The sequence below is a fragment of the Macaca fascicularis genome, chromosome 7 (assembly GCF_037993035.2).
Source record: "Macaca fascicularis isolate 582-1 chromosome 7, T2T-MFA8v1.1".
NCBI classification, from domain to species: Eukaryota; Metazoa; Chordata; class Mammalia; order Primates; family Cercopithecidae; genus Macaca; species Macaca fascicularis.
In genome coordinates this window covers 19,819,759-19,843,487 of record NC_088381.1, presented here as the reverse complement: position 1 = coordinate 19,843,487, position 23,729 = coordinate 19,819,759, and the positions used below count along the sequence as shown (strand labels likewise).

The window sequence follows — 23,729 nt, the reverse complement described above, 5'->3', positions numbered from 1 at the left end:
TTGACATAAGATAGCATGGAATGTTCCCTTGTAAGGTTGTTGACTAATACATGGAGACTAGATAGAAAGATGTCTGGCACATAGTTTTATCTAAATGTTAGCTATTATAATTAGTCTGGTATGTTTTAATCTCTGCCTCTTGGGCTCCAGGGGTTCGGCTGGGTCTTATTCAAAAGGTGTTTCGGCCTGGTGCGGTGGCTCACGCCTGTAATCCCAGCCTTTTGGGAGGCCGAGGCGGGCGGATTACGAGGTCAGGAGATCGAGACCATCCTGGCTAACGTGGTGAAACCCTGTCTCTACTAAAAATACAAAAATTAGCCAGGCGTGGTGGCAGGCACCTGTAGTCCCAGCTACTCGGGAGGCTGAGGCAGGAGAATGGCGTGAACCTGGGAAGCAGAGCTTGCAGTGAGCCAAGATCACACCACTGCACTCTAGCCTGGGCGACAGAGCCACACTCTGTCTCAAAAATAAAAATAAAAATAAAAATAAATAAATAAGTTGTTTCTAGCTATCCCTGAAACTTCAGTTCCCCTCTCTCCCACTTTTTTCCCCTTTTATTTCCTTTCTTCCTTGGAACGTTTAGAGTTAAGTCAACTATATTCCTCATTTCATGGCATTTACCATAATTGGTCTGCTCAGGCCCCTCTTTTGTAAAAGGCCCTTCTTATTAAAATCAATTAATTAATTTCCCCCTTTTATCTCATAGCTCACTTCTATTCGCCTCTCTGCATGATAGGGAAACATTTTAATGTGTTTAATGTGTAGCACTGTAGTTGGATGTGTTTTCACAAAAAAACATATTATCATCTTTGTGCAGTGTTTTATTCAGTATGGTGTTGGTTTCATGTATTGTATTTGTCTTTTATATACATATGTATATAGTTTTATTTTTATTTATTTTTTAAGGCCAGTGTGTATTTTTTATCCTTAGAAGTTCTACTGAGTCTTTTTTTTACCTCCCGTTTCTCTTCTTGTTATGTTCTTGTTTTTCTATAACTCCTCTCGAGCACTTTGAGCATATTTATAATATATAAAATAGCTCTTTGAGGTCCTTGTCTCCTTTTTTTTGAGATCAGCTTTTTAAAAAATAATTTCAACTTTTATTTTAGATTCAGGGGATACCTGTGCAGGTTTGTTATGTGAGTATATTACATGATGCTGAGGTTTGGAGTATGGATGATTTGTCACTTTGTGCTAATTTCATGATCTCTGGCATTTCTGAATCTGGTTCTATTGATTAATTTTTTTTACAGGCTATGGGTCATATTTTCCTGTTTCTTTGCATGCTTACCCATTTTTTATTGTGTTATGCTGTTAAGAACTGAATTTTGTTTTATTCCTTTAAAGGACTTTGTGTGGTACAGCAATAATAAATTCCTTGCAGATTAATTTGAGCCTTTGAAGGTTTTCTTGGTTTTTGGTTTTTGTTTTGTTTTTGAGACAGAGTCTCTCTGTTGTCGCCCAGGCTGGAGTGCAGCGGCGAAATCTCGGCTCACTGCAAACTCCGACTCCCGGGTTCAAGCTATTCTCCTGCCTCAGCCTCCTGAGTAGCTGGGACTACAGATGCCCATCACCATGCCTAGCTAATTTTTGTACTTTTAGTTGAGGCAGGGTTTTGCCATGTTGACCAGGCTGGTCTCGAACTCCTTGAGGTTTGCTTTTAAGCTTTATCTTGATGGCTCCAGAGCGGTCTTTACCCTAGGCTTAATTTAGCCCCACTACTAAGTCATGCCTCTTCTGAAGACTCTTATCAAATGCCCAATGTATTACGAGGCCTCTCCACTCTGTTGCTTTATCTGGCCTCCTGGAATTTCATCCCCATGCTTGCACAGATCACCACTCAGCCAAAGACGTGAAAGACCCCTCTGCAGATCTCTGGAATACTTTCTCTGTTCAGCTCTCTCCCCTGCATACACTCCACCCTGCAAATTTCAGCCCTCTAGGCTTCCCTCAATTGTGATCTCATCTCGTTAACTCGATAAGACTGCTGAGTTCTTTTTGGGCTTCCCATGCCTGTGTGGTGGCCTGGACGCTGCTCTGGGAAGTCCCTCAATTGTGATTTGTCTATTATTGTTCTCATGATCATACTGGAAGTATGTGTTTTGGGAAGGAAGACAACAAAAGTAGTGCTTCCTGTTTACATAATATCAGGGGTACCTGCCGTCGATACAACTTATCACGGTTGACATTGACCTTGATGCCTGGCTGAGATGGTTCAGTCTTTGCCAGCATGAAGTGGTGGGGGCAAGGCTACAGTTTGTGTCTGTACAGTCAGTTTGTCCAAACCAGGATCGAATGAGGAACCAAACATCGCACCTGGTTGCAATGTCCTCTGTGTCTCCTTTAATATCAAAGAGATCCTTTAATTCAATATGTGACTTGGTTGAAGACACTGAGGCAGTTGTCCTGCACAACTCTGCCTTTCAGACTTACCTGAGGGCTTCACTGTGTTGTTGGTCTTCTTATGCCTCTGTTCTTTGTATTTTGCAACTGGAAGTTAGACACAAAATATTCATATTAAACATTTGGACTAGAGGCCTTTTAAAGCAGTCTTCTGATTGTCCATCCCCGCATAAGCAGCTGACATTTTTGTCTTTTCTCTACTGGTCCAGGAGACTGACTTGTGTGAGGATGGAGGGAGTGATTGTACTGCTCACTGTGAAGGGGACTTTTTTGCCATTTAAGACCCTCCCCCCGCCACACACACCCAGATAACCCTTACAAATGTGCCACAGAGCCACAGAGCAGGTCTCCCAGCTCCATGGTAACTGCCCACTGCCACCTTCTGCGCTGCCATTTTCAGCTAATACATGACCCAGGTCCTACATGCTGCGCTTTGCTCCTTCAAGGTTGATATCCTTGTTTCCATGTCCTATTTCTCTGTAAACAGTGCTCATTTGTACTTCTTGAGTAACAGGTTATTGCACTTTGATGACTAGGGTTCAGTTCCTACTTGCCCCCACCCCCTTATCAAAAAATAATTTTGGTAGGGCCTTGTCTTAGTGCAGGCTAGAAGACCGGAGATTATCGTGGAAAACAGATGGTACACCTTTGCATACTTAAGGTACTGTTAAGGAAACAAATAAGATTTCATTTCCTTCCCATTACAGGTGAGAGAGAGAACAGTTCAAATACGATCTAGTGATGGCAAATCTGAAAGACCAAAGCAATATGATCATCTTGGTTATAAGGGACGATTAAAGGCATGGGATAAAGAGCAGAAAGTGATATATTTATCATTTGGAAGCTTAATGCATTCAGGGAGAAACTAAAAGGTGATAAAAGTCATCACATTTACACTCAATTACTTGGACTCTATGAGCTGAAGTTTTGGCCACATTTCTCAATAAAAGCCATGGAATTGTGGCAGTAAAGCTAACTGAATGCATTTCAATAAACTGAACTCTAACTTTCCACTGAATTTTTCTTGTAAAATTAGGGCCACATTTCCACATGGGGGCAAAAAGAACTTTACAGCCAGTCCTGAAACATACTAGATATTTTATTTTATTTTAGACAGGATCTCACTCTGTCACCCGGGCTGGAGCACCCAGGCTGCAGTGCAGTGGTGCCATTATGGCTCACTGCAGCCTCAACTTCCTAAGCTCAAGCAATCCTCCTGCCTCAGCCTCCTGAGTAGCTGGGACCACAGCTCCATCATACCCAGCTATTTTTTTTATTTTTATAGAGGTGAGGTCTCACTACGTTGCCCAGGCTGGTCTCGAACTCCTGGGCTCAAGCGATCCTCCCTCTTTGGCCTCTCCAAGTGCTGGGATTACCAGCCTAAGCCACTGTGCCTGGCCCCATCCTCATCATTTTAATACACCATTAGGACATGGTCCACTACCTGTCAAGTGGAGTTGTCTTCCCTGAAGGCAGGAATGTCTTTCATTTTTGTATCCTCTTCATCTAATTGACTACCTGGTCTCATCACTTATCACTGAATGACTACTAAATGGCTGAATGAAGAAATGTAATTGCTGATGCTGAGAATGCAGAGTGATATACCTTGATAACTCTGTGGCCCCTTCCCAACTCTGAGATCTCATTCACCTTTGCCCACTTGTCACTGCATCAGTGCATGTGCATGTAGTGTATGCATGTCCATAAGCACAGATTCCCCACGTGGGTTTCTCTTTTACGAGGGACTCAGGGACTCAGAGCCCTCAAAATCATCAGTGACAGGTCACCTAAATCTCACGTCAAGCTGTGAGTCATCAGGACTGAGAGTCCGCAGGAACAGGTTAAAGGTGCCTTACTTTAACAGGAATATAATGAGCACCTACCCTGTGCCCAGCCTTGTACTAGGAATGTAGAAATGCAAGAAAAGTCTTATATGAGCTCAACTCTAGGGGGATGTGTAATTTGGCAGACAAGATAAGACAGACACATTAAATTACAGACAGCCAAATCCAGTGCTGAAATGTGTGACACAGGCGATCAGGGTTATGTGAGGGCACGAGAAGGGATGAGTGTGGTGTGGAGTCATTGGTGAAAACTTCGCAGAGGAAGGTGCACTGAGACTGAGGTGTGGCTGGGATGTCCAGTGGAGTTGCGTGTTGTGGCCTGCAGTTAAAAGCATGAGAGGCTTTGAGATCAGAGAAACGTGGGTTTATGTCCTGCCCTGGCTTTTCTCTTTCTGCCATGTGACCGTACCTCTCTAAGCTCCAGGTGTCTCATCTTTAAAGTTGGGATAATCATATGGGCATGAAGACAACTAAGGGAGATAATCCCCGCGCCGTGCTTGGCACCACGTCTGGTAGCTATGATGATGATGTCCTTGACTAGAAAGGCTGGAAGACAGTAAGTTCAGTGAGGGATGTGTTCAGTGACAGCAAGGTCTCCAGACAGGCTCAAGATTCAAATTCAAGAGTCCTGGGCACAGAAGTGGGAGAGAAAGCCATAGTTGGGATGAGCTCTTTGTGGGAGGACAGAACCAGAAGGACAGAGGGAGCAAGGCCCCTGGAAACATGCGTGTGCACGGCTTCTGCTGCACAGATCTGAGTGCCTTGAAGCTGATGCCTTCGCTTCACCCGCTATGTAAGAAACCATTCTTGCCCCTCTGTAACTTCATTCTGTTCTACTGTGACAATCTGCTCCCCATCCAAGTCCTCTCACAAGCCATGATGAGCAAAGGGTGAGACTGGATCAGTGCAAATCCATCACCACTCAAAGCTTATGCTCTACAGACAGTTGAGCTTGGTACCCAAAGCATCACACGGCCATTAGGATAGTGGTGTGTTGAACTCAGAAATCACCAGAACAGACAAAAGATTCACAAGACACCATTCATCCATCCATCCATTCATCCATCCAGCAAAGATGCAGCAAGATGCAAAATGGGCCTTGCCCTGTATTATTAATAGCTGAGTAATGAGAAAGATGAATAACACACAATCCCTGCCCTTAGGAAGACAGACTTGTAAACAGTTCATCACAAGCCTCGTACTCTGGTCTCATAGAGAACTTCAAAGTGCTTCAGGATCAGTTACTTGTGTTAGGGTGGGACAGTGCTCATCAAGTCATGTTTAGCAGAAGTTGACACCACTACTGACCCTTCAGGTGGCCACTCATGAACTCGTCCATCCGGGTGAAGGGCAGGGGGAGGCTTGCTCCCTGCTCTGCCTCCCTGCCCTCCTCCTTGGCACATTTTCTTGTTACTGTGAGCGTCATCCACCCTCCTGACTGTACTTTTAGCATAAATGTGCCTCTGCAATGCTGCTCTCTTGTCTCACTGCTGTCTCAGGGTCCTTCAGTGACAGCTTTTCAACCTTCAGCCTCACCTCTGCAGCCGTCCTGTGTCACCTCCACCTACAACCCACTTAGTCAGCTCTACCCACTGCCTGCCCTAGTTCTTCAGCCCTGTTCAGACCTGCCACGCGAGCTCAAGGCTCCCTTTGGGCTTCTCCCCTCCCTTTTCTGGTCCCATCCAGAGGCCTGTCGCCACCCTGGCCTGGAGAGGCTCTGTGTCAAAGTGCAGAATAAGAAGAGGGTGAGCTAAAATCTGTATGCAATTAAATGTTTAAACTAAAAATTATAGGTTTTTATGAAATGACAGTAGTGTGTGTGAAGAACCCTTAGAAATAACCATATTTTTGACTCGGTCATTTTACCCCTTAGAATATGTCCCAGAGGAAGGGAGATATTGATCTACAAAGGTATTTATCACAGTATTTACAACAGGGGGAAAACTGAAAACCAACTAAATGTTTCAAAATAATCACCACTAAAATCTTGCTTTGGGCAAATATTTGATAATATAGGAAAATGCTTGGGATATAAAATTAGGTGGAAACACTAAGATGCTGAACTGTATGCATACTACTGAGAGCTGGACTCGGTATTGACTGCAAGCTTAGCAGTAAAACCAGGATATGAGTGGTAGCTCTGCCTCTGCTTAGCTGTGTGACCTTGGTCAAGGTAGCAAGCTTTCTTAGCCTCTGATTCTCTGTCTTCAAAATGGAGATAATAATAGTAGCGGTCATATAGCGTTGTCTTGAGGATAATGTGTGCGAAGCATTTAGCACTATGCCCAGCTGGTAGATACTATTATTGTCATTATTAAATTGAGTGGGCTGTCATTGCTGGACATGAAGGGACAGGGATCCCCACAGCATTTCATGGTGGGATTTTCCTGTACTTAAAAGAGCACAGAGGCCAGACGCAATGGCTCACGCCTGTAATCCCAGCACTTTGGGAGGCCGAGGCAGGCAGATAACTTGAGGTCAGGAGTTCGAGACCAGCCTGGCCAACATGGTGAAACCCCATCTCTACTAAAAATCCAAAAAAAAAAAAAAAAAAAATTAGCCGGGCGTGGTGGTGTGTGCCTGTAATCCCAGCTACTCAGGGAGCCGAGGCAGGAGAATCACTTGAACCCAGGAGGCGGAGGTTGCAGTGAGCCGAGATTCCCTGGGGAACTAGGGCTGGAGTGTGATTTTTTTACTTCAAAAAAAAAAAAAAAGCACAGAATGGAAATACGGCAGAGGATAAAGAAAGGGAGTTGGCTGGCAAACAGAATGCATGGCCCCCAGGAATAAAGACAGCACTCTGCCTTCTTTCAATAACGTCTCTACGAGGTGGAAGCTCTCACTTTTCTAAGCTCTTGTTACATGGTTTCCTTTCCTTGTTGGCTTGATCTGTGATGCTTTCCTAGAGAGGCTTCCAAGATCATACACCCAGGAAAAATCATACAGAATGTTTTGCTTGAGAATCTGATGGTCTCGAGCAATCATCCTAATCACAGAAAGGAATAGAATTCCAGCTGTAGCTTGAAGATGGAGATTCAGGGCCAGAAGAGAAGTGCAGTTGAGTCGGGCCTCTGAGTTTTGCCAAAGGAAAGGCATGCCTGTCGCACTCTTGTGGCGTAAGCAGAGCTCACAGCTTGCTAGACTTCATTGGCTCAGGCAGTGCCTGTCTGAGCAGTCAGCATCCTGACCTTTGCATAGAATCTCTCCCATGAGCTCCAGAAGTGGGGAGGGAAGTTGGAAATATCACTATTCCAGTGTTCCAAACAGCTCCAGCACGGTCCTACAGATGACGGACGGAAGATATCTCCAGGTCCAGGCCCCAAAGTCCGGGAATACACAGGTCTGGAATCTACAGCTCACAGGTGACTTTTTTCTGCCCTTTTGCAGTGATGAGGTGCCTGGGGATCCCCACCCGTGTGATCACCAACTTCGACTCTGGCCACGACACAGATGGAAACCTGATCATAGACGAGTATTATGACAACACGGGCCGGATTTTGGGGAATAAGAAGAAGGATACTATCTGGTGAGAAACAACCTCTCAACCTATTTCTAGGGCCACACATCAGAGCCAAGCCCCATGGCAGGAGGAAGGGCAGGACGATGTCCGTGAGTCTGCTCCCTCCCCTTCACCTCCTCCACCCCGCCCCCCCAACGCCAAGGCTGCCCCCACACCTCTTGCCAGTCTTCAGCTGGGAGACAGCTGAACAAAGCCCATTTGGGGTTTAGAAGTCTCACAATCATAAGAACGTTCTGCCCCGGGTTGAGGTTTTCATCTTCGTCACCTCCTTCGCAGAACCTCCTGGTTCTGTGGGGCCTGGAGAAAATTTCCCCACTGCCCTCTGAAGGTTTGTTAAAAAAAAAAAAAAAATCAACTCACAAAATCAGATCCATAAGAGAAAAGGCATACGCATTTATTAACGTATACACAGGAGCCTTCAGAATGAAGACCCAAAGATACAGGGGAAATTGTCCATCTTTATGCTTAATCTAACAGAGTATGGACAGCCACGTAGAAATATGCTTGGACAAATGGTATGACCTAACACTAATAGACTGAGCGGGGAAACCCAGCCCTGTCTGTCTACATTCTGCTTGGCCTCTCTGAGCATGAGTTCCTTCCTTCCCAACATGGGGCAGAACCCTCTCCAGAATGAGGGTCTTTTGACCTACAGTCAAACAAGGTAGGTCAGATAAAATTTTTATGGCCAATTTTTATACACAAAGGCAGAGGGAAAGCCAGGGCAATATTTTTAGGTTTTAAGACTGCCTTTGGGGAAAAGGGGTTCCGGTTTCCATGACCTTCCCACCTTGGGGAAGAGAGATTTTAATTTCTCTGGTTAGCCATGGGGGTAAATGAGACTGAGAGACAGGAAGACAGGAAAAGGTCCAAAAAAACACTTCTGCTTCTGAGACCTTCATTTTGGAATATTGTTTCCTGAGTGCCAACAGTTCTGACCACAGGACGGCCTTACCTCCGAACACAAAGACGGCGACTGCCTCTGTGAGTCAGCAACACACACAAAGGGGCCACGAAGACTGTTTGATGAGACAGTGAAGGATTTTTAACTTCAGTGGACTCTGGAAGCCTTCACTTTCTGTTCACAAGCTGAGTCCGCAGAGGGAAACTCTTTTCTGGGAGGCAAACAGAGGTCCACGAGAGGAAGACCTGTCACTAATTAATCATTTTTTTGAGCCAGGGTCTGGCTTTGCTGCCCAGGCTGGAGCGCAGTGGTCTGATCGAGGTCAATGTGGCCTTGATCTCCCAGGCTCCACTGATCCTCCACCTCAGCCTCCCAAGTAGCTGGGACTATAGGCACACGCCATGATGCCTAGTTAATTTTTTTTTTTTTTATGAGACAAGGTCTTCCTTTATTGCCCAGGTTAATCTTGAACTCCTGAGCTCAAGCAATCCTGTCACTTCAGACTCCCAAACTACTAAGATTACCGGCATGAGCCATCGTGCCTGGCTATCCACAGAGGTTTCAAGCCCTGTGCGTGTGCTAAGTCTCTCTTTCTATCCAACAGTTCATTTGCTCGTCCATCCCTTGCCTTGTTCTAGAAAGACCAAGCAGTACAACGTCTCCCTTGGCTCTGTTTGACACAGGAACTTCCATGTCTGGAATGAGTGCTGGATGGCCCGGAAGGATCTGCCCCCTGGATATGGAGGCTGGCAGGTGCTGGACGCCACACCTCAGGAGATGAGCAACGGTGAGGCTCTCCAGAAGAAAGGCAGGACCCGCTCCCATGGGAAGTGCCCCACCCCTGCCCAGCCCTGCAACAAACGGCCCACCGAGGCTCCCCTGTTCTCCTTCAGGCGTCTACTGCTGCGGCCCTGCCTCTGTCAGAGCCATCAAAGAAGGAGAAGTGGACCTGAACTACGACACGCCCTTTGTGTTTTCGATGGTGAATGCTGACTGCATGTCCTGGCTCGTCCAGGGAGGGAAGGAGCAGAAACTTCACCAGGACACGAGTTCTGTTGGCAATTTTATCAGCACAAAGAGCATCCAGAGTGATGAGCGGGATGACATCACAGAGAACTACAAGTACGAAGAAGGTAAGTAAGTAAGCCAGCCCTACTCACAGCCCCAGTCCTGCAGGAACCTTCCCCCACCCCGGGGAGCCAGAGAGCATCTGAGAGGCAGGACCCAGCCCCACGGTCGCCTCAGCCGTTCAGTTTTGAGGCCCTAGTTGGGGTGGCCCCACGGCCTCACTTGTTCGTCACACCCCCACCCCACATCCTGCAGGCCAGCGAGCTCCCGCCACAAGGCGCTCACAGGGACTATGGAGCCCAAACAGAATATGAATCCTTCACCCCTGCTTCCCGCCCCAAAATCAGCCTCCCACTGAAGACGGCAGGGAATTTAGTAAACACTATGCCATTCATTTATTTTATTTAGGGTATTGTTTAATTCATTGTGTTTCACTGAGTCTTTGGAGGACAGGCTGAGGCGAGCCCAGATGTTCACTCCCACCCTCCTCCCTGCGGGGCTGGCAGGACCAGAGGCTGACTCTGAGGTGACAGCCCTGGCAGCAGGGCCACAGGGAGGCTGTGTTAATCCGGTATGGATGAATGCCTGGAAACTGAGAAACGCCAGCCACTGGGTTCAACTACCAGGGAACCAGGCAAAAATATCCAGTCCATGGGGGCCAGAGGCAGGGTGAGGGCCAGAGGCAGGGTGAGGGCCAGAGCCAGGATCTGGCTGGGGAGGATCTGAGCAGGCACAAGGCAGGGTGGGTAGAGGGCGGCAGGGAGGGCTGAGCAGTTCCTGGGAGTGCTGGTGAGTGGGTGTCTGTGGTTCGTCTACATGGGCCTTGGGGACAGGGGACGGGGAGGCTCCAGAATTCCCCACCTGGAAAGGGGATTTGCAGTAGGGGGCGAGTGTTGAACGCAGCCCAGCAGTGCCATCACCACCCTCTCCCTGCGGCCTCTGGCCTCATCTTGGCTGGGTTGCCCCAGAAATGGATCCTGAGGCAAGCATTCAAATACAAGTGGTTTATTTTTGAGGCTATCCTGGAGATGCTGGTAGCAGAGTGAGGAAGGGAGACAGGGAAGGGGAGGAAGTGGATGTAAGGGTACATTTTCAAGCCTGTTAGCACAGTGACAGCTGGCTGGGAGCTCTGGGCGTGGGGTTGCCAGGAAAAATACAGGACAAATAATGCTTTAGTGTAAATACGTCCCAGGCCAGGAGCTGTAGCTCACACCTGCAATTCCAACACTTTGGGAGGCTGAGATGGGAGGATCGCTTTAGCCTTGGAATTTGAGGCTGCAGTGAGCTATGATGGCAACACTGCACTCCAGTCTAGGCAATAGAGTGAGACTCCATTTCTTAAAAAAGAAAAAGAAAAAGAAAAAAAAAAGATGTCCCAAATTTTTTATTGTTTGTTTCAAATTAAATTGCCTTGTATTTTTGTTTGCTAAATCTGGCAACCCTATCACTGATTCGGTGTGAAGTGCTGAACAACACTGCAGATTTATCGCACCAGACAGGCACAGGGTCTAGGGTGTTTATCCATCAATTCCTGTCGGTCATGAGTTGAGGGCTGTTCCTAGGGGATGTAAATTCTCTCGCACTTCTGGCCCGCCCCATGCATGAGCTGAGTCTGCTCTGGTAGCAGAGAAAGACTCAGACAGAGTTGCAGGGGCTGTAATTTGAGAAGCAGGGTCTGTGGGCACTGAAATGGCAAGTGCCAAGGGGATATGGGCGGGGCTGTGACCGCATTTGCTACAGAGGCCCACAGGGTCCCCTGTGGACTCAGGGGGATTGGAGCCATACCCCGGTGGGCCTGGGTGTCCTGCTCAGGTGCTCCTTGGGCCAGCAGTATTCAGTCTCCTCCCACCCAGCCTGGCAGGGTCTGGGGTCGCACAGACCGCAGATGCGCTAAATCGGATTCCCATCTATCAGGGCCCACACTTTTAAAATTTAATTTAATTTTATTTTATTTTTGAGACAGAGTCTTGCTTTGTCACCCAGACCGGAAGGGCAATGGCGTGATCTTGGCTCACTGCAACCTCCGCTTCCCGGGTTCAAGCAATTCTCCTGTCTCAGCCTCCCGAGTAGCTGGGATTATAGGTGTCTGCCACCACGCCTGGCTAATTTTTTTTTTTTTTTTTTTTTTAGTAGAAACAGGGTTTCACCATGTTGGTCAGGCTGGTCTCAAACTCCGGACCTCAAGTGGTCAACCCTCCTTGGCCTCCCAAAGTGGTGGGATTACAGGTGTGAGCCACTGCACTCAGCCTTTGGGCCCATTCTTACTGAAGCAAATGTCTTCAGGTTCTCTTTTGTCTGGAACTGGGCTTAGAACGACCCGCAGAGCAAGGGTATAGAAGTGGCCTCTGCTTCAGGATGTTGTGGCAAATGCATTGAAGGGGTAGAACTGGTCCCTGGGGAGAGTAAGTACTCAACAAAGGCGGCTTCTGGAATTATAAGGGAGGCGTGGGCAAGTATTCCTGCACATGCAGCCCACAGGGACCCCCGGGATAGAGCGGGGAAGCTGAGGCCACTCTGGGAACTCCGCACACCTGGACCTCCTTTCATACGTATTTACTTATTTACTGTGCTGCTCCTTTCTCTCAGTTTCCAGGAATTAGTCTATCCCTGAACAATAATCTGGCTCTGGAGCAGGAAATCACACCATGCCCTGCTGTCTTTAAGAGGTTTATTTCTCTGCGTTTGTGGGCCTTTGTCTTTCCCTTGAGGACATCAGGATAGAGTTGAGCGGTCACAAGCACAGGTTTTAGAGTTGGGCAGGTTTGGCTCCCGCCTGGGCTCTGCTCCTTACTAGTTGTGGGACTCGGGCAGGTGACATGACTTCTGTTAGCCTCCTTTTCTTTATCTGTGTATGGAAGAATAATAAGAAGAAAAATGGTAATGGTAATACACCTTGCTTGTGGTTGATACGGGAGGATGGGTGTGAAGTGGCCAGCAGAACCTGCCTGGGAAAGCACATGAGGAGTGGAGGGACTGCTTGTTACTGGGAGTGAAGGCCTGAAGTCGTTGGTGGAGCTACTGGGTGGGGGATGGTGCTCAGCCTCGGTGTACCCTGGTCAGCCTGGCTCACAGCTGGTGCTGCGCTCTCCCCACCTTCAGGTTCCCTCCAGGAGAGGCAGGTGTTTCTGAAGGCTCTGCAGAAGCTGAAGGCTGGAAGTTTCCATAGCTCCCAAAGAGAAGCAGAGTTGCAACCTTCCAGGCCCACCCCACTGAGCCGGGACAGCCCTCGGAGCCTGCATACACCTTCCCTTCGACCCAGTGATGTGGTCCAAGTCTCCCTGAAATTCAAGCTGCTCGACCCGCCCAACATGGGCCAAGATATATGCTTTGTCCTGCTGGCCCTCAACGTGTCCTCCCAGTTCAAGGACCTCAAAGTGAACCTGAGTGCCCAGTCTCTGCTGCACGATGGCAGCCCCCTGTCCCCATTCTGGCAGGACACAGCGTTCATCACACTCTCTCCTAAAGAAGGTACGCGTGTGCACAGTTTGTGTCCGCAGAGTCGGTTTTGGCAACGTCGGTGCGGTCAAGCCAGCCAACAGGGTTCTGGGGACAGACCCCTGAGACACTGTGATTCCTACTGTCCCCTCTGGCACGATCCCCCTCCTTCTCTCTTCTCCTTCCTCCTCCCTCCCTTCCTTCCTTCCTTCCTTCCTTCCTTCCTTCCTTCCTTCCTTCCTTCCTAGTATCTCCTCTCTGCCTCCTTTCTCTTCCTCCTCCTTTCCCACCCCAACAAAAGTAGCCGGTTTTGCAGGAAAAACCTGAGATTTTGAGTCTCTGAGACCTTGGTTGGAGCCTTAGCTCTCCCATTTCCTAGCAGAATGGCCTTGGGCAGCCATTTTGGCTCTTTCCAGCGCATTTACTCATCTGAAAAGCTGCCACCTGCTTCCCCGGGACTTGGTACTTGTTGACTCTCTCTTCTCTGTGGAAGAGAGACCCCAGGTCCAACCCAGGTCTGGCTGATTTTCTCAGCTTCTCTCACCCCATCCTTGTGTTCTTTCTCTAGCAAAGACCTACCCCTGCAAAATCTCCTATTCCCAGTACAGCCAGTACCTGTCAACAGACAAGCTGATCCGCATCAGTGCCTTGGGTGAAGAGAAAAGCAGTCCCGAGAAAATCCTGGTGAACAAGATCATCACCTTATCTTATCCGAGCATCACGATTAATGTAGGCAGGAGTCCTGCAAATGGCTTGTGGGGCCCCTTGGATCTGGTGGGGAGGGGGTGAAGCCCTGTGAGAGGGCAGCCTGGGCCTGCTTAGGAGAGCATCCTCTCCCTCCTTTGCCTCTTCTGGTGCCGCAGGAGGGAAATGTTTGTCTGAGAGACCTTCATCCTCTTGTACCACCCACTAGAGGCCCTATGGATGGGTCCTTGAACAGGTGCCATGGACAATAGAAGAGATCCCTCTTGTGCCACTCCTGCTGTTGGCCTTCCCCATGGTTCAACATAAGGAAAATGAGCACAGATGGGAGGGTCTCTGGTCGGGGGAGAGCCCTGTCTGAAAGTCAGTTCAGATTTGCCATTTTTTGGCTGTGCATCCTCAGACAAGGCCTTGGGCCTCTGCTTCTTGAACTGTCAGAGAGGGGATTAGAGCAGGTGGCCTCTGAGGACCCGTCCTGCTCTGACATTCTGTGATCTTCCAAGTGGGAAGATTTCAAAGGCTCCCTTCCTTCCCGTGCTGTCTCCCCAAGGCCAGCCAGCCTCCTAGACCCTGTTAAGTAAGCCCACGGAGCCCCCTCCGGTGGGGAAACATGAAGGTTTGGCTAGAACTTGGGCTTTTATGGCATCTTAGCAAAGAAGCAATATGTTTTCAGAGAAGTGACAAGAGAAAGGGAAAGGACCTTGAGTCTCAAGGGGTGGCAAATTTGGGGAAAGCAAATACATGGGAAACTCATGGTAGATAAAACTTAGAAAGTCTGTTGTGTAGATTCCTCTGGTGCCCTCTCTAGGCTCATAAAGGTCTGAAGTCATCTCTGGTGATCAGCCTTTGTCCTTCTTGGTAGAGGGGGAGGGGGGACACCTTTGTAAATTTATGTCCTGCTTTTAGGCAAATAAGGGGCAACCAGAGAGCTTTTCTTATATCTGCTTCTTCTCAATTGTCTTCGGCTCAAAGTAATTCTTATGCCAAAGTGGCATATTCGGGGATGGCGTATCCTGCCACCTTACAGAACAGCGCCCTTCGTAAATGTCTGGTGAGTTGCGGAATGAGAACTAATTCTCCTTCCCCTCCTGGTCTGTTTAGGTTCTAGGAGCAGCCGTTGTGAACCAGCCACTCTCCATACAGGTGATATTTTCAAACCCCCTCTCGGAGCAGGTTGAGGACTGTGTGCTGACCGTGGAAGGAAGCGGCCTCTTCAAGAAACAGCAGAAAGTCCTGTAAGTGCTGCAAGTGCTCAGCCTTCTCTTCTGTTTTCCCCTCCGTGAGATTAGCACTATCCTTCTCCCTGGACATGGGCTCCTGGGCCGACTCACGACACTGGGGAAGGGAAAGCGGAAGCACTCCCTCGCACTCAGGAAGCTGGGTGGAAAAGGGCTCTGGGGTCATCATCATGCCTGTGGTTTTCTGGCATGCCGCATTCTCTGTTGCAGCCTTGGAGTCCTCAAACCCCAACATCGAGCGAGTATCATTCTGGAGACCGTCCCCTTCAAGAGTGGCCAAAGGCAGATCCAAGCTAATATGAGAAGCAACAAGTTTAAGGACATCAAGGGTTACAGGAATGTTTATGTAGACTTTGCATTATAAATTCTGGAGCAACGTGCCGGACGTGTGCCTTTCAAGCTTCAGGAAAAGGAGCAAGTTCAAATGCGAGCTGCGCCATTCCCCACCACGACAGAGGCTTCACAGGGCTCCAGCGAGAGCAGCAGAGGGGATGACGTGTTCATTGTCCGTCTCCCCTGTCTCCACTAGAAATGTAAGCTCCATGAGGGCAGCGACTTTGCTTTATTTACCTTGTGCCCCTACACTCAGAACCATTTCTGGCTATGCTAGGCACTCAATAAATATTTTTTGAATGAATGAATAGGGTACTCCAGCATCCAGAGAACAGGTAGGAAATGTCTATGGATGGATATTTCCCTGGACCATTTGCACAGCTCCCCTGGACTCTTTTTAGGGCCCAGGGATTCCACTGTGTCCCGTCCAGAGATTCCAGGGATTCCACAGTCTCCTATCCAGAAGCGTGATTTGGCACAGAGGTCAGAGGATACTGGTAGGACTTGACCATGACTTACTGCCCCCTGCCCCAGATATCCAGGAAAGAAAAAGACAGGCTGAACAGCTCACTGTCATTGTGTTGTTGCAATAACTAACTCCCTAGTATGAATAAACTTCAGACCTTGCTCTCCTTTGCCCCATGTAATCATCACTTTCCTATCTGTTCCCTGGATGCTGGAGTCTCCTATTCATTCATTCAAAAAAGTATTTATCAAGTACCTAGCATATGCCAGAAATGGTTCTGAGTGTAGGGGTACAAAGTAAACAAAGCAAAGTCCCTGCCCTCATGGAGCTTACATTTCTAGTGGAGGCAGCAGAGATAAACAACGAACACGTCAACAAATAAGTGAGATACCCACAGGTGGTGTATCAGCCACAATCCAGCTAGAAAAAACAAAAACTCACAGGTGTTTCTACATACTACCTACCATCTTGGTGTCTTGGGGAAAAAAAAAGCCTGGGACACCTTTCACCCTTGGCCTTCCTTTGAATCCTTTCCCATATCACATCCAAGAGGTCCCTCAGTCCTAACAGTACCAGCCTATTTGCTCAAAACTCAGCGATGCACTGGGTGGCCTTGCGTTGGCTGGGGACATAAAACCAGCTGAATAACACAATGAGGTAGACTTTGAGTGGGGAATGGAATACTCTCAAAGTTTTCTGTTAGTTGCTGCCTGTGTTTGTGGTCACGCAAACTCCACCCTTTCTGGGTCCTACTGAACACAAAACAATTCTGAGCATTATCTCCTCTTGTGGCACTGCACCAAGTTCTACACAAAGAAAGACATGATGCACTTGCTCTCTCAGTACTGGCTACATGACTGAGACAGCTTCCCATTAAATACACTCACAGTAAATAAAGAAGATAAAGACTTCCAGTATGTATAAACCAAAGGGTATGTGTAGTTAATCAGAGGGATAGAAGGGCATGTGGTAAGAATTAGGGAAAGTGGGGAAATAGTCCTGTGAGAGAGTGGGCTGAGAACCAGGAGCTACTGGCAGGGAACTGGAAGTAACTTAAAATTATTTCATCTTATAATTATTACCTGACAATCATGAGAAATAGTTTAAGGAAAACACCAGAAAGAGCAACATCTTACAGACACAATGACCTCTGAAGCACATGGAAGGTTTCAGGAACTGCACCCTAGGACTCTTTAATGAGTCCTGGTTTTAACACCACATTCATGAATTCTTTCATTCAACAAAGATTTACTGAGTTTCTACTAGGGGCCAGTCCTCTGTATGCTGAGCGCCGGTCCCCTGGGCCCACTTTTCTTTCTCTATACTTTGTCTCTGTGTCTCTTTCTTTTCTCAGTCTCTCGTTTCCCACCTGATGAGAAACGCCCACAGGTGTGGAGGGCTGGCCCCCTTCAGCAAAGGTTGTCTTTCGTTCATTCGTTTAACATTTTTTGAGTTCCTAATGTGCTGAATGTTCTAGGTGTAGGGAATAGACCAATAAACAGGGCAAATAAGGTTCTCCTCAACCCATTCCCAATGGACAAACTCACAACCCCTCATCCCCCACCCCTAGTGGAACTCAGTTTCTTTCTTTCTTCCTTTCTTTCTTTCTTTCTTTTCTTTCTTTCTTTCTTTCTTTCTTTCTTTCTTTCTTTCTTTCTTTCTTTCTTTCTTTCTTTCTTTCTTTCTTTCTTTCTTTCCTTCCTTCCTTCCTTCCTTCCTTCCTTCCTTCTTTCCTTCCTTCTTTCTTTCTTTCTTTTTTTTTGAGATACAATCTCACTCTGTCGCCCAGGCTGGAGTGCAGTCGCCCCATCTAGGCTCACTGCAAGCTCCACCTTCCGGGTTCTCACCATTCTCGTGCCTCAGCCTCCCGATTAGCTGGGACTACAGGGGCCTGCCACCAAGCCCGGCTAATTTTTTGTATTTTTAGTAGAGATGGGGTTTCACCATGTTAGCCAGGATGGTCTTGATCTCCTGACCTCGTGATTCGCCCGCCTCGGCCTCCCAAAGTGCTGGGATTACAGGCGTGAGCCGCTGTGTCCGGCCCTCGGTATAATTTTCTTCTGACAACATTCAGCTCAGCTCCAGGCAAAAAGAGTTTTTGAAGGAATTTCTTTTTCCTTATTGTGTGTATCCGTGGTGGTTCTGCCAGTGAAGAAACCCTGCCCACCCATGGCCAAGAGGTGGGCATGCGACTTATGCTGGAACAATCAGACACTTCTCCCAGGACTTCGACTGCAGAGTGAAGTGGGTTAGAGAAAGGAGAAACCTGGAGTCCATCCGTCTCGGCAGCAAAGACCCAGAAACAGACCAGCTTCTGTTCCTGCTGCCTAGTCCCTCCAGCTGCCCTGGAGTCCATCCTTCTCCTAGTCCCGAGTCTGGTTCTCCTTTTCCCCATCAATCTAGGAGCTCCTTCATACTCTTGTTTTTTTAAGTTGACCAAAACTAGTTTTGGCTTTGCTTGCATTCAAATGACAATCATGAGATAAAAGGACTTTATCTAGTTCAGAGAAATTGGGTAATTAGTTTAAGACCACACAGCAAAGTCTTTCTGATTCCAAATTCCCACCATGTCACACTGCCCAGTTCTCTCATAGGCCTGCACTTGGGTCCTACAGGTGTCTTTGTTAGTGTCATACGTTAGCCTGAAGTTCAAGGAAATGTCAGAAGCTCTCATTCACCCCAACCTGGTGAATAACTGGAGAGGTGGGAGGTGGCTGTGTGGAAAGGGCAGGCAGCAGCAAGAGCCACACTTTGTTTCCCAGAGCCCGCTCCTCCTTTAGTCCCTGGCCCTCCGAGCCCCACGGTTCAGTTTTTCTTCCTCACATCTGCCCGCTGACCAGCAGCCAACCAACTAATGCGCAGCTGGTACCACCTCTCTACCTGTCCCTGAGACCCGATTTTCTAGTATCCAGGAACCACTTGGTGCCAGCTTTGGGGCTGCTGCCTTTTCAGGAGTACAGACAAAAAGAATTTGATTGCAGAGCGCTGATCTCAGACATATTCAGCTTTCCTCCAACCCCAGAGGATAGGCTGGGCTTCAGACTCCATGAGAGCCTGGAGCTTCCTGAGGGGCGGCAGGTCACGTGCCTGGCATAGCACGTTAGCAGAAGGTCTGAGCTGGGATGAGCTGAGGTCCCAACAGAAAGCCTGGGGTGTTTATTGGGGCCCCTCATCCTTGATGACCCTCAAACTCAAAGCCTGCTAGCCTGCCAGATTCTCAGGCTCTTATCTGCCAATTACGAATGGGCAAATGCCCCAGATGGAAGAGTGGCAGCCAGTGTCAAGTTCACTCTCTGCTCTTCTTCTCCCCAAGATCTTGATCCCTCAAGTCCTCACTGCCTTGATGCCTTCAAAGATATATTTTAAACATTTCATTCAACTTTTCTAATTGTTCCCAATAGGGAGGATGGTAACAAGCTAGTCTGCTGTATTTAGATACAGAAATTCTTGAGAGATTTTAAAAGAAGGCTGAATAGAGAGACCTTCTCAGCGGTGGCTTGGATCAAGGCTAATGTGAAATCAAATGCGTGGGGTATGAGTTGGAAGACCTCAGTTGGAGTCTAGGCTTTACGATAAGCTGTGAGATGTTGGGAAACCCTCCCTTCTGGAGCTTAGAGGTAAGTTTCTTGTGTGTGGAACACAAAGGTAGGCTATAGTGTGCACTTTTAGCCTCGTCCTTGGCTCTGTTTGAGCACCTGCTTTGTTCTTTCATCATTTGCATCATTTTAATGTGCTCTTCTGCAATACCATATTTCATTGTTAGTCTTAAATTCTTTCTGGAATGAGGCAGTATATTAATTGATCTTATATTCCCTAAAATAAATGTTAACTCTCTGAACCTATTTTCTAATCAGTAAAATTGGAATAATGATCCCTTAATGTAGTTTACAAGATTGAGGTTCAGATCATACAAGATAATGTATGCAAAAGTGCTTTGTAAAGCAATATGCCAGCATAATTAACTTATTTGCACCTGGGAGTCATGTTGAATATCTTTTCTTCTCTGTCCTCCACCTGATATTCTGTCCATTAGCACGTCATAGCCATTTAACCTACATCTCCGTCAAATCTGTCCATGTCTATCTTTTTTTTTTTTTTTGTATTGAGATGGAGTCTCACTCTGTGGCCCAGGCTGGAGTGCAGTGGCGTGATCTTGGCTCACTGCAACCTCCACCTTCTAGGTTCAAGCAATTCTCCTGCCTCAGCTTCCTGAGTAGCTGGGATTACAGGCACGGGCCACCACACCCAGCTAATTTTTGTATTTTTAGTAGAGATGGGGTTTCGCTGTGTTGGCCAGGCTGGTCTCGAACTCCTGACCTCAGGTGATCTGCCTGTCTTGGCCTCCCAAAGTGCTGGGATTACAGGTGTGAGCCACCATGACCAGCCTATGTCTATCTTTACTAACACCCCCCGGAGTAGACCACCATCATCTTTCACCTGAGCCATTACTCTAGTCTCTTATTTGTCATCTCTCTTCCCTTTTTGCCCCCTCTAAATCATTTCCCCCATATTAGCCAGTATTAAAAAAATGCAAATCTGATTGTGTTACTCCCTTGCTTCAAATATCATTCAACGGCTTCTCACTGCTCTGAGGATAAAATCCAAAATTCTCAGCTCAACTCTGCAAGATTTAGCCCTTGCCTTACCTCTCCCCATCTCTCTCTGTGATGCAGGCCCACTGACCTGCTTTCAGTTGCTTCCTGCCTTAGAGCCTGTGCACGTGCTGTTTTCTCTCCTCTGGCGCCAACCCTTGTCCTATTTCCTACCTAACTCTTGTTTATCCTCCCAGTTTCTCAGCTTAAATATCACCTTCTAAGAGAAGCCTACCCTGACCTTCCACACCTAGGTCCGAGAGCACTCAAACTTCTCTTTTACAGCATTTAGCACACTACAGAGAAATAGCTAATGACGTATGCGCTTAGTATTGTTTGTCTCCCCCTGCTGGAATAGAAGCTGCTCGGTGGCAGGGACGCGTCTATCTAATTTACTGCTGTACCTAACCCGGTTCCTAACAGTTCCCGACAGCACCTGCCCGGACGTAACACAGTTACCGACCGCACCTGTCGGCACATAACGCGGTTCCCGACGGCACCTGCCGGCACCTAACGCGGTTCCCGACGGCACCTGCCGGCACCTAGCGCGGTTCCCGACGGCACCTGTCGGCACTTAACGCGGTTCCCGGCGGCACCTGCCGGTACCTAACACAGTTCCTGGTGCATGGCAGTGCTCTATAAGTATTTGTTTCACAAATAAATAAACAGATCCTTCTTGAGTCCACACCAGCGAAGGGGTTGTTTTTCTGCCAGAGGCTGGAGAGTAGAAAGGTGTGGGTGCCGTGGGACAGACCTTTCTGGTCACCCCCTCCCTCCATCCTCTTTACATCTCCCACTCGCTTTTCCCCAGCCCAACCCAAATGCAAGAGCATCTGTCTCATCATGGGCTCCTCAAAAAGTGCCCCGACTGAAATACTGCCAGAGACTGGATCTCTGTGGAGCTCTCATGGGAACTGTGCCAGGAAAGAGAAGATTCTGTTTGCTAGTACCAGAAGGAGAACACATTCCCCAAAGGGAGGCCAGCCCACAACTCCCTCATTGCCCTCCCAGGTGAAGGGTTCTCTGTGGTGAAAACAGTTCTTTCAGCCAGACTTTTCTTTCCCCTGACAGTTTTTGTTACTTTAAAAATATTAACATATGTTCAGGGCACAAAGATACAAAGGGTATATAGAAAAAAGCCTTGTCCCTAGGCCCTGAGTTTCTCTATCTAGAAGCGATAATTTTCTAGAAATAGTCTATATAAACAAAAGCAAATTCATACATATTCTTCCCCCACACACATACCTTTTACACAAAGATAGCATACTATTCACACTGTTCGTTCTCTACCTCACTTATTCCACTTAACAATACAGCCTGGGCTGGGCACGGTGGCTCATGCCTGTAATCCCAGCACTTTGGGAGGCCAAGGCTGGGGGATCACTTGAGCCCCAGAGTTCAGGACCAGCCTGGGAAACATAGTGGGATCCCGTCTCTACAAAAAATAAAAAATTAGCCAGACGTAGGTGGCACATGCCTATAGTCCCAGCTACTCTGGAGGCTGAAGTGGGAGGATCACTTGAGCCCAGGAGGTTGAGGCTGCAGTGAGCCATGATTGCACCACTGCACTCCAGCCTGGGTGACAGAGCAAGACTCTGTCTCAAAACAAATGAACAAACAAACAAATCAAGCTTGGAGATTGTTCCACATCCTTTTATAGAGTTACTTCATTCTTTTTCACCTTTATGTATTTTATTGAATGCATGTCCCATAATTTATCTACCCAATACCTTATACATGGATGTTTAGGTAGTTTCTAGTCTTCAGCTATTATAAATATCAATGCCTTGAATATACTTGTATAAATCTTATTTTACACCTGTTTGATCATTTGTATGATAAATACCTAGAAGTAGAATGGATGAAGCAAAAGTACAGACTTTTTTTTTAAGTGAGAGCAAGTTTATTAAGAAAGTAAAGGAATAAAGAATGGATAATCCATAGGCAGAGCAGCAAAAAGTATAGACATTTAAAGTTTTGGTACAAACTACTTAATTTCCCTCTGTTCTGGACTGAATTGTGTCCTCCCCAAAAATTCATATGTTGAAGCACTAGCCCCCAGTGTGACAGTATTTGGAGATGGGACCTACAGGAAGGTAATAAAGGTGAAGTGGGGTCATAAGAATGGGCTTCAGTCCAATAAGAATGATGTCCTTATAAGAAGAGGAAAAGGAAAAGACACCAGAGATCTTTCTCTTTCTGCGTGGACACAGAGAAGAGGGTGTGTGAGGAAGACAGCCTTCACCAGACACCAAGCATAAAGGCCCTGATCTTGAACTTCCATCCTACAGAAGGGTGAGAACATAAATATCTGTTGTTTAAGCCACCCAGTCTGACTAACACTGTCCGTAGAGGCTGCACCAATTTGGAGAGGCTGCAGCAATTTATTATTTATTTGTTTATTTCTATTTTTTTGAGACAAAGTCTTGCTCTGTTGTCAAGGCTGGAATGCAGTGGCATGATCTTGGTTAACTGCAACCTCCACCCACCAGGTTCAAGCTATTCTCATGTTTCAGTCTTCCGAGTAACTGAGATTACAGGTGCACACCACCATGTCTGGCTAATTATTGTATTTTTAGTAGAGACTGGGTTTCACCATGTTGGCCTGGCTGGTTTCGAACTCCTGACCTCAAGTGATTCACCCACATCCCAAAGTGCTGGGATTACAGGCATGAGCCACTGCGCCCAGCCAAGGCTGCACCAATTTAAATTTGCACTCCCACTAGTATTAGAAGAGAGTAACTATTTTCCTAAATCGTCGCCAACTCAAAATGTTGTCAGGCCTTTCTACCCCACTGCCCAGATCCCCTCCCCACAGGCAACCAATATTTTTTGCCGTGTGTTTTATATCATTCTATAGACATCTCAGGTATATGCAGCAAGTACAGCTGCACTGAGAGTGCTTCTGGTAACACAGTTTTACAAGCCCAGGTAAGGCCAAATATGAGATCCTTGTCTTGTCTCTTCAGGAACTAAAGAAGGAAAAATTGAAAAGACATAGGGCCTGAGTTCCAAGATAGTTCCCAATCTTCTCTGGTAGAGGGCCCCAGACCAGGTAGGCTTCGAAGAGTTGGGGCCCCAGCTTCTACTTTTAAGACATTTATTTTTCACCAACAAATTCTACTTCCTTATCTCTTTCACACAGATAAATTCCAGACACACGTGTTCTCTCTATTATCAAAACAGCCCATGAACATCTCGCAACTTGCAGCCCCTGTCATGTT

The 23,729-nt window shown here is 47.4% G+C and overlaps 1 protein-coding gene across 1 annotated transcript in view; it reads left to right on the top strand.

The window, feature by feature from the left end:
• The window catches only part of TGM5 (transglutaminase 5), a 34,793-nt gene extending 19,046 nt beyond the window's left edge, over window positions 1-15,747 (top strand). Inside the window, exons 7-13 of the mRNA XM_073998444.1 lie at window positions 7,635-7,773; window positions 9,355-9,458; window positions 9,565-9,804; window positions 12,839-13,207; window positions 13,743-13,903; window positions 14,978-15,111; window positions 15,325-15,747. Coding sequence (XP_073854545.1) covers window positions 7,635-7,773; window positions 9,355-9,458; window positions 9,565-9,804; window positions 12,839-13,207; window positions 13,743-13,903; window positions 14,978-15,111; window positions 15,325-15,478 — 1,301 coding nt within the window. The 3' untranslated portion in view covers window positions 15,479-15,747. The remainder of the gene's footprint in view (window positions 1-7,634; window positions 7,774-9,354; window positions 9,459-9,564; window positions 9,805-12,838; window positions 13,208-13,742; window positions 13,904-14,977; window positions 15,112-15,324) is intronic.
• The last annotated feature ends 7,982 nt before the right edge of the window (window positions 15,748-23,729 follow it).